General features: G+C 40.2%; 1 protein-coding gene across 4 annotated transcripts in view; it reads right to left on the bottom strand.

Moving 5' to 3' along the window:
* Positions 1 to 13,959, bottom strand: part of furina (furin (paired basic amino acid cleaving enzyme) a) — a 74,129-nt gene that overhangs the window by 33,068 nt on the left and 27,102 nt on the right. For all 4 annotated transcript variants that reach the window (XM_079340256.1, XM_079340259.1, XM_079340258.1 and 1 more), the window contains exon 3: positions 5,112 to 5,210. In XM_079340256.1, coding sequence (XP_079196382.1) covers positions 5,112 to 5,210 — 99 coding nt within the window. The remainder of the gene's footprint in view (positions 1 to 5,111; positions 5,211 to 13,959) is intronic.

The raw sequence follows: 13,959 nt of genomic DNA, 5'->3' as shown, positions 1-13,959 counted from the left end.
TCATTTTCCATCTCCTAATTCGAATATGTCCAATCAAATCTATTATAAATCACAAAACATCAGATGTTGGAAAGTACAATGTGTCCTTTTCTCAATTGATTCTTAGCCGTATCACGACTTTAGGCGGAGAGATTTAGATCCCAAGAGTTTCACAAAGTTATTCCTTTGTGACCTTATGTCAACAACTCATTAGTGGGAAACAGGGTGGGTCTGGAAAAAGACGGGCATTTTTTACACAAGCTTCCTGTATTGACTAAAATGGCAGCATTGACAGAAGAGAACATTTCTACTGTCTCATAGACAAAGACTTGTTTTTCATACAGAGAGAGACCAAATTCATCTTCATAGTCCGTGTGGTTGTCAGTGTGTTCCAAAAAAGCTCCTTTCACTTGCGTAATAGGGTAATGGATGTTTTTTCCCCTCTTTCATTTCCTCGTATGCCTTATCATGCAGTCCTGAGTGAAACCTTGTTTTCACACATATGTGCGGTAAGTAACGGCTGACAATAACAGTGTGGGTTTCTTAAGAAAGATGACGAGGTGTTTATGAATGATTTGTTATCTGGGGCGACACGCGTAGTTACATTATGTCTAAAATGATGAAGAAGGCAGCTGACTGTCAATGCACCATGTAGCTAGCAATCCTACAGCTAAAAAAAACTCATCATCACTGCTGTGCATGGGAGTGAAATTCATTTCCCTCTGTATTGTACCCTATATTAAAAAACATGATATTTATGTGTCTTGTACATGCCTTTCCTCATTTCACACTTCAGCTGCAGAAGAAATGTAACAGGGATAATACAAGGTCTATCAAGACTAACTCTTTGCCGCCATGGGTAAAACATGAGTCAATTGACTGACCTTAATAAAGGCAAAGCTTTCAGTCCAATATAATTGATTTGTCCCTTAAACATGCCATGACATGCAAAACAAGTGTTGTTTGGTCACAGGAACAGTTATAGAGCTTGTAAGGTAGCATTGTTGTTTTCATAAGGAAACCTTTTTACTGACCCTCCCCAATGGAGGTTTTTGCTTCAAATGAGGCCTCTGATTGCTTAATGGACCAAACAGTACAAAGACGTTTTTCAATTTCTCCAGCACATTCCTCAGCTAGTATCCCAAAACAGTTAGCTTTGGCCGCAATTCTTCTCGGTGAGCGAGTTAAGTGCCATAAAAGCTTTTTTTGACACCGACAGGCTCAGCTTGGTATACTTAGCACCTGATCACTAAATGGAAAGGATCCCTACAGATGTAGACCATTTTGTTGGAAAGTAAGAGTCTTCAAATCCTTGCAGAGAGGAGAGGTGACCTTTTGCGGGACGACAATGATGAGAATGTGGGTATGAATGGCCACAGAGTTCTTGAGAATCTGAGCCTGTCAGTGGCGAGGAAGAGCTCTTTGAGTGGCTTACTTTGCCCTCTTGGATCAAACTGTAACCACTGTGGCTCATTATGTCAATACCGGCTGAGGTGATGCATGGGGAAATTCCAAAACCTTTTTGGGCCATGAATCGAAAATACTAAAAAAAATATAAAATAAAAATAACACTTCTGTGGCACTGATGGCCTCGCGGTTAGGTCGCCCCCCTCAAAAGGCAAACTTAATGTCAAACAGCTTTCCTGAAAAGGTCATCAAAAACAGCAAAGGCACGACTCTCCTTCAGTCCTAATGAAATTATGGTACACATAATTACCCAGGGTATCTGGAGACACTATTTATACAACAGGGATTCTAAAATCAATCCGCCCTGAACAAAAATGCTTAATGAAAGGTTTATACAACAACAGTTATTACTTTTACTGATCCCTTTGTGGGACGAAACCCATCATTTCACTTCCAGGAACAAATCTCCTGATAACACCTTCAACAGTGCATGCTAATGGTTTTTAATATTAAATGCCACTGACTGTTCTGTGAAATGAAAAGCAGTGATTGGAATATTAAACTAGACATGAGATCAACAAAATCCTCTCTTTCCTCTTCATATCCAGAGGAATACGTAACACAGCCACCAAACTTGTTTATGCAGAGCACATTATTTTTTTTTTTTTTTTAGTTTTGGCAGTAGTGCTCCAACAAACTTTTCTATTTCCTGGTTTGTTTGTTTTTTCAATTTTTAGTTGTTAAAAGATAGTCTTTTTTAGTTTGCCAGAACACAGAGTCCAAGAGTTGACAAACACCGATTTCAGAATAAATGAGCTTTGGAAAAAAAAAAAAAAATGGAACACTGTGTCTATATTATGTGTTGAATTGGATCCTGTGCACAACTGATATTCACAGTCTGCTTGCTTCGGGTTTAGGTGGAGGATCTTTTCTGTCTAAAATAAATGTCCTTCATTATACAAACAAGACATCTTCCCTCTGAGGCTGCACAGAAACCTTCAATGAGGCATCCTCACCATAAGAGAAAATAACACATTACACAACAGATCAGACGCTCAGATTTATGCTCGACACTTTTACATGTCACAGCTGCTTCTATTCTTCAGCAGTAATGAAACTGGCAATCATGAGCTCCAACCACAAACAAACAAACAATAGATGGTTAAGTTCAAGGTGTCTTTCAACTAACTAAACAAAAACACAGAGTAAAGCTAACCCGCTAAACAAAGCAACAAGGGAACAAAGGAGAAGACAGCGTGTAGGTAAACCAGATAGACCCGAGCTTTAACTCTTCAATAGACCCCATTAACAGAGCTCTGTTAGCCAATCTATGAGACCTGGCAGAGCTCCAGGGGCTTTTGTCGGCAATTAGACCCTCTTCAAAAGGAGTTTACCGGCCCTTTTGTTAAGGCTTCATCTCGGCCGTTTAAAAGCTGAGGGGACAGCTGCGCTAGAAGTGAAAATTACTCCCATAAGGAATCTTTCTTTAATGTTTCCGTGATCGCAAAAGACTTAGCAGTTGTTGCAAATGTGAGTCAAACGTGCACAGATCTTCAGCTCTAACAGCTCCGATTGGACTTCAACTTGAGTCAATGGTCCTACACATGATAAAACATGCATGAGCTTTGGTAAAAACTGAAGATTCTTGCAGCATTTTATGCAAAGTCTGTTGAATAAATAATCAACTCAACAAAAATCTTACAAATTCCTGTCGATACGGACACGCTGAGCTGATCCTTACTGAAGAGTTTCTTCCTTCCCCTAACTGTTGTGGGGAAAAAGGAATTCAACAACAGGAAATGGAGCCGCAGTGTTCGAGGAAATCCCCAAGAAGAGGTAAATCTTTTCTACTCCTGACACAAAACAAATCCAGCAGAAGTTGTTTGCACTTGTTCTATGCAGCTGAGTGAGGCGACGGCTCAGTGGTCAGAGTGTGAGACCCTCTTTTAAAAGGCAGCAGATCGGTTCTAATGTAATTGGTTTAGAGATTCATAAAAAGCCTCGATTGTTTTGTATTTATTTTACACCATTTGTACCCAAACATATTCATTCACATCATTGAAATTCACATAAAAACGAGGAAGCTGCAGGAACAGAACGCTGAAACGCTGTTTGGCTAGAGTTCTAAAAAAAGACAAAGAGGAAGCTGAGACGAGTTCTGGAGAGTTGAGACAACTGATCACAACTTTCTATATTAAGTCTGAGCTTGTCACATCCATTTTTCATAGTAAACCATTGTTCTCCAGGTATGCTGTCACAAGCAGAAGCAGTGCTCTGTTAAAACACTTCAGTGTTCCACTCATATGCAGTTTGAGACTCTTGTTCGGGGTGCTAAAGCAAGCCGTTTTCCAGCTGTCATTTTGAGTAAAGCGTAATAATCAAAAGTCCATATTTGAAGGCATCTTCCTCTACACATGCCAAACAGTCTGATGAATAATTATCAGTCGTGATTTTTTGTACGATCATTCGAAAACGTAGAAAGAAAGTGGTGTTATAAACTGGCAGAAAAAAATGGTCAATGCCTTGCTCAAGGGCATTATTATCTTAAGGGAAAGAGTTGTTGTTAGGGGAGGATTTTTGGACGTAAGAAACACTTTAGTAGAGAAGCAGCAGCCCTAAAGATCTGATCCTTGCTGATTCACTCTGTTGTCAGTCCTTCTGCTCAAACAGAAGAAGATGCTTTTCCTCATGTCCCTCAACAAGGTTTCTTTTCATGCATGTTGTCTGTTTGGCGCCTTTTTGTTTCATTAACTCAAACCGTTAATAACTCAACTTTAAAAATCACAAAGTAGGTCCCTTTTTTTGTTGTTTTGTCAGCTTTTTTTTTTTAAACATTTACAACATTTTAGAGATATGTGTTCCTAATGTTTTCTCCACTTCACGTATCGTCGTTGCAGTGTTAGAATATCTTTGAATGATGTGCAGTAGAGTACAACACCAGCCCCGTGTGTGACCCCGAGAATAACCAGGAAGTAGAATTATGGCCTTTCGAAAGGTGTATATACAAACTCCAATCAAATTCCAGTTTTCCTCTTGGGGGCCTGTGTACTACAAACAACAACTGAGGGAAGTGCCTGACTGAAAACTTAACATCAAATCATCAATCAAATCACAGGGGTTCAATCCTAAAATGAGACGAATAATCAAACTCATTTTACCGACACAGAAAGTATGACTTTTGAATATCTGAAGATGAGACACGGATATATTTCACAATAAAGACGACGTTGAAGGGAAATTGGTTTTTGGGACGGACATGGACTCAAGATGATGCAAGAAGGGTTCTTACAGACAAAGACACAACTTTTGTGAGAGAGAAAAAAGGCTCTATTAAAGCTCGACAAGAACTCGTTTACTTTACGTCCTCCCATCGCATCTCAGCATCGGCGAAGACAAACACTGCTCTAACCATGTGCTCAGGTTTGTCCGCATCACGACACCAGATAGAGACTTCACTGAACTGGAACCATACAACAGCAGGTCATAGGAAGACGATACAAAACTTTGACAAGCTTGTTAATAAAATACTTTTTTCCAAGCTTCAGCAGTCATTCCAAATCGATAGGACATCTGCTTGGACTTGGTCGATTGGTCGAAGAAAAGCGCTTCAAATTTAAACAAAAGAAAGAGAGGATCTTTACCGCCACACCTCTACATACAATGACACCACGGGACCAGGACTCTGAGCCTCATCCTGAACACACAGTGAACACACAACCTCTTACCTTGGGGTCTTGTTCCAGACGGACTTGTGTTCCCCGGTGTTCCGACAGCGATCTCTTAAACACTGTACGATGCCGAAAGTGATAATAATCACCGAAAGCCTGAAAGAAGAACAAAGAGAAAAAGATCAGTTCTCACACGAGGAAACACCTCACTGCCTCCCTCTGTGGAGTTGGATAATAACACCTCCTCATGTGTTCATAGCTTCTACCGAGGAGGAAATCACTCGGATGATGTTACCTGTACGCTTGTTTCCGATTGGATAACTTTGTCAAAATACATTTACTGAATACCACGGTATCATATCTCGGCATCTACGGACCCCTCAGCTTCAATGAACTGAGATGAAGCCCCTTTTTATTTGACTCATGTAAAAGAAGTCCTGAGTAAAATCCATGGATGCTGGAGCCAAATTGTACTCGGGGTATAATGTGTATAATGAATCCTTCTGCAATCATCGCAAGCCAGAATCATTTCTTCTGCATAGCGTGGTGCCAGGTGATGCTATTGAGCTGCACCAGCCATAAACACAAAACACCACTTCTGTTTTCACTCCCATTAACTCAATCCTTGCACCAGACAAACTGAAATGTTCTCCTGCGTGAAACCTGATTGATGTTCCATATTCCCCAAAGCCCCCCTGAGAAACGGGACCAAGAAGTATTTTACATCCAAAGTTAAAAACTGTGTTCATCAGCCAACCAATAAACCTTCTATGAATGGACGTCGCATGGAGTGTACAGCACCGCTCTGAACTCTTCAATTCATTACCCAAACACGCTGCACAAACGTTTCAGTAATAACACAACAGATTGTCATTATGGGTAAGACATTGTAAGATTTGGTGGAAAAACAGATGGATTAAAAGAAAGCAGGGATGATTTTTGTTGATGTAGAACTGAAGCGCCGCAGCGTTCAGCAACTTTCCCACACTCCAAAAAGGAGTCACGGCTCAGTCCCCCAACCTGCTCTGCTCCCATTTAATCACAGCAAACAGGCCCATTCCAGGCAGCCTGACACAAAATGCCCCTTGCACACAAAATCAGAGGACAATAGGGAGGCAATAATCAAGAGGGACGACACACTTTACAGTGATATTTAGCTGAGCGGCCACCGCAAGTGTGAAACCGTTAAAAGAGTGAGATGAAAGAGGATAAAACGCTGGCATGTGAAGGCATGAGAGAGGCTGACGGTCCGTCCACTGTGAAAGAGAAGAATAAGTGCAGGTAGTGGGTGCATTGTGTCCGCCCAGATAAGAGGCAGAGAGGAGGGACGCTGCGACAGGATTCATGAAACAATTCTACATCACGCTAACATTAGACAAAGATGTAGTCAAAGAAAAGGCTCACACAGGAGAATTAGTTCATTCTTCAAACAATAACTAAGAGTTCTTTTTTTTTTTCTTTATGTTAGGGTTACAGATCTTTAGGTGTTCTCTTTGACATCATATGCAGCTAATGATATTTCTGTAGCACAAAGAAAGCAGTCTGAGTGACAGATTTCTCTGTCTCCAGAGATACATCAAGATTCAATGTCATGTACATTAAAAATCAAAAGAGGCTAGCATCTCTCTAAAAGTCATCATCCAGTGAGGAGCCATGTTGCGCAATCCTCTGTAGAAGCCAGACCTCAATGTGTCCAAAACGAGCACCGTCAACAGCTTGTTATGCAGCCGCCCCAACACATGCAGAGTTTTATGTAACAGTGGCACTTTAGCTTTCTGACGACTTGAAAACCTTCTTTTTTTTTTCTTCTCCTTCTGCCTCTGCTAATTGCTATCTTTGCTTTTAAGGAAAGCGGTGTGAAAAAAGTGTAGCAAAGCTCGCACACATCTGAAAGTTGTCGAAAGAGAAGCTGACTAAAAATCTCACTCTGAGAGGAGAAAGTGTGTTTTATGTTGTGGTCAAAAATAAGTCCTGTAATGTGATGTGGAATTAAGTCCAGTGCTAAACGTCTCTGTACTGATACTTCTTAATTTTTTTTTTTTTTTTAAAGTAAATTTGATTTTACTGAATCCTTTTTTTTTTTTTGGAAGAAAGATCAAGTTTAAGGAATAAAAAGGAAACTTTAGCAATTACCTCAACTGCTTTATAAAAAAAAAAAAAAAAAAAAAAAAAAAAGTAAGAGAGTGAACTCAGACTGAATGCAGATTTGTTCCAAGACCAGAAAAACAAGAAAACAGCATGATGTACATGCATGAATACATTCACTCGTGTATGCACACAGGACTAAAGGTCACTGGACAGTGGACCATAAAAACAGCTCAACTGTTTCAAACATATGTTCACACACCTCACTTAATGCACTGAGGTCTTTTCCTCTCCTGCTAAATGTCCGCCCTGCAGCTCAATCTTCCTCTGGCAATCAGCAGCGACACTTTAGAGCGTATGTTTGTCAGCCTTTTTTTTTTTAATCTAAAGACAACACTGTTTCAGCAGGGTTTAACTGCTTTCCCTGGGAAAAAAAAGACATTTGAATTGAAAAGTGATGTGGAAAAAGACGGAGGAGGCTTGGTGAGTGACCATTACTGATGTGATAAGCTGAGCGCTGATGGAGCACAACGGGCTTAACTGGTGCTCTCCGAGTGGGCTATTGCATTAATCCATCAACTTCATTAAAATGCACGGGAAGAAGGCGGCAGGAAAGAGAAAAAAAAAATCACCGTCTGCTGGTCTGTTTGCATGTTTGCTCCCTCCTTGCCTCACAAATTTATCTTGTGGGAAAGCGCTTATCCAAAAAAAAAAAGGGGGGGGGGTTCTTGGTGTCTCCTCTCTTGTGACTGTTGACACAATTTTGTTTCACAAAGAGACAAAAAATGTCTGGAGACAAACTGTGGAAGATGTTTTGGGGGCTGCGTGTTGAAGATAGAAGAGTGTTTTCCACGAGTGAGCGTGAAGGTCAAGAATAAAGCCTTTGAAGTCTCCTTCGTCAGCACGGGGAGGCTGGTATGTCAAACAAAGAAATCACATTTCATTTTCACTTTTAGAGATTCAGGGCCTTTTTGATTTCTAGTCATAAGGTTATTGGGAAGAATCATAGGAATGTACCTCGTAGCTAGGGACAAGACTGTGGCAGGCACAAGTAACATATAGGCCTCCTTTAAACACTCATCATATTTAGTATGATGATGGATACTCCTTATTTAGTTCAGTGAGGTCACAGAAGCAAAGGGTTTCACCTCTCTCACCTGAGAATGGCTTTGCACAGCTGTTTTCTGTCCAACCACACTGCTGGTCCTTATTACATGTTCTCGCTCCATTATTTTCCGCCCTTCATAATTTGTCCTGCGGCTGTCGCTCTGTCTCTCAGAGCTCATTAACCTTTAGAATTAATCTGGCATCTTTGTGGGGATTTTAACAAGCAGGACAACAAGATTAACAAATGGTCATGGGTAATATTTGCCTTGTGCACTACTGTAGGTGAAGTTGTACTCAAGTTGTCTAAATAACTTTGACCTTATGAAGCCTTACAAGGCAAACACGAGCGTCTGTATTTATAAACACAGCGGCCCATTCCTACAGCGCTGCAGGTCGCCCCCCCCCCCTCTGTCGTGTTAACCCCGAAAATATGGATTAAGATTCTTAACACTGTCGACCTTGATCTTTCTGAAGAAGTTAGATTAGTCCTCTGAATGGCGTGGACGAAAACAAGCAGAGTTAATAGGAGGCATTTCATTGGAGAGGACAGCTCAGACACACCCAGCGGACAGTATCTGCATAGGAGGGCTGAAAGACGACATCAGTCTTGGAGCTAAAAACACAGAGTCAGAAAGCCTGACAGTAAAACTCTACAGAGATCCTGATTGGTTGTTATGAATTATAATCATATAAAGTGTTTTCACAGGGATAAATCATTTAATTCCACGACTTTAATCACCAGAAATATAACAGATATTCAAACCTTTAGGTACATATTTATATATATATATTTTGCTTACTTATTATTTCTGGCACAAATGTAATCACTAGTCTCTCAGTATTATTTCCATTAGACGATATTATATCTCCATCTTTCTCAACTTTCATTCCATCTTGTTTACTTTCACAGCAAATACATTTGTCTGCTTCCGTCAGATAACTCTGCGCCATGTTTTTCTGCTGTTTGCAGACATTTAGCTTTCCCGTCGCTGCAATCCTCCTATCAGTCACTCAGTCACAATCACTGCACCATCGTGGCTCCAAAGTTTTCCCCTCAGTTCGAGTCTGCATGAGTCACAAATCCTGAGAACTTTGTTACGACAGAAAGCTCCACGTTCTGCTTCAAACCCTCCCGTGCATCACCCGACCCTGCTCTTAAATGTTGACAATAACAGAGAGAAAATGGACAAAGACTCCCCCTACAAGTACTGATGTATGTGTTGAGCTGCTGCTTCGCTGTGCATAATAGTCAATAGTTTCTTTAGATTTTATGTGGTTATGTTAAATTGAGACTACTGAACATTCTTTCCACTAAGAAGCTAAAAAAAAAAATGTTTGAAATGATGGCGCCGCTGTCTGCCTCAAACCAGTCTCGTGTTTTCAACCTTGTCCTCCACCGCTGGGCTTATCTGTTGATTCAACAACACTGAGGTTTAAAAGTCAGTCACCGCATGTCAAAGTAAACACACTGCTTTATTTGCACCAACCAAACACTGCATGAAAATCAGTTTCATGCCAAGGTGAGAATCCAGAAGGACTTTTAAACGTCCTCTATCAGAAGTGTTCTGGTACGTGGAACAACCTTGATGTCATGGTTAAATGTTGACATGACATCCGACAGTGATGTGATGCAATGCTAGAAAAGCCCATGACACTTAAACTACTCATACACTTGGAGTGAATAATTACAAAGTTAATGTTAGCGTTGGACCAAGACTTCTGATCAAATCATCTAATAAATAGTGATACAACAAAGAGTGTACGTCATTTAAAAACAACACTCCCTTTCTGTGTGCTGCCGGGTTTCCGCATTATCTGCTGCAGCACCGGCTCGGCTTTATGGAGTGAACCAGGGAGTAAAGAAAGTTTACAGTGTCAGGGCCGAACTGCTGCAGGGTAGTTAGCTCACGGGTCGATGAGAGCCGTCCTCAGATGACTAACTTTTCTGAGCAAGGCTTTTATGTTTCAGTGTGGGTAAAGTCAGATAAGCACCAGACACACACATGGATCAGATTTATGTGCGCCTTTAAAAAAAAGCCTCTGTTGCATGTTTCATACAGACAGATCACATCATTTATCATAAAAAAAAAAGAAAGAAGAGGATTAATGTGTTTTATTTCTCCCTTCCTCGAACACATCACGGCCAATGACCTGTAAACTAAGAAATAAGAATTATGTGGGGGTTTTTGTTATGAATATGTGTCCTTAAGCTATTTATTCTCAAACATGTTTCTCCCATCTTTTAATCAACCTCTGACTATAGAAAATATGAACCGATATGGTTCAAGGAAAGAGTATTCTTGACTCTGGCCTGGGATTGAACTGTCTCATTCGCCAAGAGACCGGCCTGACGGACAGGCTGAGATGTGAACTTTAGCCTCAGGGTGGAGTCAGATGTCATCTCAAATAATTGGTTGATTGTGTGCAGCACTATCAGCAGGACAGGTGCTGCAGTGAAGAGCTTTCTGACCTCAGTCTGAGGAGCTTTTTGCTGTTAAGAACCACTTACAACAGCAGACAGATGCTCCTTGAGAGGCTACATGTGATGAGATGGAACTTGTGGATATGATGAAATAAGACTTTACTATAATCTCTTCTGTAATTCTTTGTAATTTGTTTTCATCTTCCAGATTACCGTGTTTTAACACCGTTGTTTCCTCCAACAACACGACGTAAAACGACATGAATGTTTAAACTGAAATAATGCTCAAACCGTGATCAAACTAATTATTTTGTTACGACAGAGTGTCTCAGACTTTTAGTTTGGACTGCCTTTCTACACCTCAAACTTTGTTTATCATCAGAACACTTTGTATTAATTCTGTGGTTACTTTGAATCACGTGTGAAAAGAAAAATGAGGGTGCACTTCACAAAAAATGTTATTTATTACTATTAATGTGTTATCCAATTAAATCTTACAAAGCTGTTGAATCTAATTTATTTGGTTCAACCAAATCAAATATGAATCCATACAGTGAAGACAAATATCTCAACATTTAAATACTACTACGAGCCTCAACACTATGCAATGTCTTCACTCACTGTGTCCTACTTTACCAGAAATCAGAGTGTCTGCTGTGTGATGACAGTCACAGAACTCCACACATTATCAATCTCTTATTACACTGAATTTTAAACTTGTCAAAGACAAAAACAAAATATATATACTTTTTTTTTTTTTTAAATCAGTCTGCTGGCAATGTAAAGCTTGCACCATAGGGAGTCATATTAACAGTTCAAAGATAATCTCTCCAAACACGTCCTCCACTCTCATGCAGATGCCTTTATGAGCTCATCCTCATTAGTAGAGGAATTCAACTGTATCCATCGCTACTTACCCATTTTGTGTGTGCGTGTGTGTGTGTGCGCGTGTGCGTGTGCGTGTGTGCTTGAAAAGAAAGAGAAAGCTAAACTGAGATGGAGGAAATTGGACAGGGAGAGGGAGGAAGCAGGTTTTAATCAACAGGGAGGCTCTTGTATCCCTGGGAGTGCATACTGTGTGATTGCTTTTGACATCATGACGGGATACTGAATCTGATTGGAGGTCTTAAACTGTGAGAGACTGTACAGTAAAAATGACCAACAATAGGAGAGACCTCACACTCTTAAAAACAGACAGGACAGAAAAATAGTATTTTTGACAGGGCTATTTTCTATGACTTCATCAGGCCAAATGTTTTTATACATTGTAATGAAACCAAATTCACTTTAAACAACTCAAGTGAATATATTTCCAATCTTGTTTTCTCAAACTAAAGACGCTCAGTGATATGCAAGTCTTTTGAAAACTGTCGGCGTGTGTGTGTTTTTTTTTTTTAATCACATCTGTTGACATAGATCATGAAAGCTACAGTGAGGAGATTTTACAAAACAGACTGAAATGAATAATGATGACCTTTCCATGACCTTCAAAAGCAGACGTGGATTTCTATGTCGACAGATATAGTTACATGGCTGTCAACAGAAGTGGAAAAATCCGTCTGTTACATTTGGCAAAGGATAATAAGTGATAGGTTTGGCTGTTAAAAGTGAGCAGAAAAAGCTACAGCAGGTATAAAAGCAGATCATTATCCATGATGAGATGGACTTGTTATCGGAGGGTGTCACGAAGCAAACGTTTTGACTTTAACTACATGAAAAGCAAATACTACACTTTATGACACACTGTATCACTGTTTTTTTTTTCTTTCAAGTTATTTTACTTTTCATGTTGTATTAAGTGCAGAGTGACAGTTTTAGGGAAAAGGCAGAAGATGAATGCACGGGCATTTGAACAGAGGTAGTCTGTCAGTTCTAGGACCGCCTGCTGAGAGTGCCATGAAAGCTTGTTGCATAAATCTTGGGCGGGAAAGAATTAATGTGTAGTGATGAATAAACATAAGAAATGATACTTCGGGGTGATGCTCAAACTGAGCAGATAAAGGTTTTCAGCTGATTTCTTTAGTTTATGTTTTCGTTTCTTGGATTTGAGGGAAGTTTCCAAACTGCAAGAAAAGATGGTAAGTTTAAACGAGGCTATTAAGGGGCTTTACACAAGGCGCTATAAATGCAATGACTGAAAGGACACACGCCAATGTGACAGAGTTCAAATCTCATTAATCACCTGTTGAGCTTTTCCTCACCTTACACACACACACACACACACACACACACACACACACGATTGCCAGTGAGACAGGAGCTAATAAGATTTAGCCCTGGTGTCTAATTTTATCTACCCTCTTCACTCGAGCAGCGCTGATAGACCACTGCTACAGGACAGAAATACCAAACAGGTTCTTCCAACCTAGTGAAGGTCCTCAGGGCGCATTCGAGGAAGCTGCTCTCTCTTAATTTCTTTAAAAGTCTCCATCTAACAAATCTCTATCAGTGTCCTCTCACCCCAGTAAGAGGTCTGGGAGTTTTAGTCTCCGAGCCTACTATAGGTGCACGGTCCCTCTGCACTTCAATTAAATGGGCTGTCACAAGGGTCTCTCCCAAAGGTGCAAGGCAGCAGCCGTTTGAAAGTGACTTTGGGAAAATCTGGACAGGATATAATGCTTGGTGAAGATATTGTAATGAAACAGGGTCTTCAATATAGAGAAATTGGTTTTCATTTGACTTGGTTCTTTTGCTGGATAAAAACAAAAAAAATAGATTTCGCTGACTGATGTACTTTTTTTTTTTTTTTAAAGACATAGTTAAAAGATGCTTTTGTCCTTAAAGCTATTTCAACGTGTCCTGCTGAAGACAGCTGACATGATATCGAGTCACTGTTGCTGCCAACGCCCAAGGCTACACGCATTTACAGTCTGTGATCCCTCTCGCTGTAAAAAAAAAACAACCTCCCACTCATTGTACTCCTCCTCTCAGCTCTGTATAGGGGAAGTGGGGTGAAAGAAAGACGCACCACAAAACAAGATCCTCTGCACAGATAATAGAGTGGAAGCCCTGTAAGACTGTTTGTTTGTTTCGTTTACATAGAGACGGGTTCTAAAGGTTCAGCTTTGACGCTGTAGTATTACTGTAAGAGGGCAAAGAGGGTTTAAGTCTATGATAAAGTATTTGGTTTTGCCGGGGGGAAAAAAACAACTTAAAATTCTGCAGTCGGTTTGTTAAGTGGGCAAGAAAAATATGGGTGAATTGTGCAAGAGATTCCTGCAGGAAGAAAAAAACAACTTCTTGTATGCTCTATACTCTTTAACAGCTTCATAAGCCTTTTCATAATATGAC

The sequence above is a fragment of the Symphodus melops genome (assembly GCF_947650265.1).
Source record: "Symphodus melops genome assembly, chromosome: 3".
Classification (NCBI taxonomy): domain Eukaryota; kingdom Metazoa; phylum Chordata; class Actinopteri; order Labriformes; family Labridae; genus Symphodus; species Symphodus melops.
Note: the sequence above shows the minus strand (reverse complement) of the source record. Positions and strands in the feature narration are given on the sequence as shown.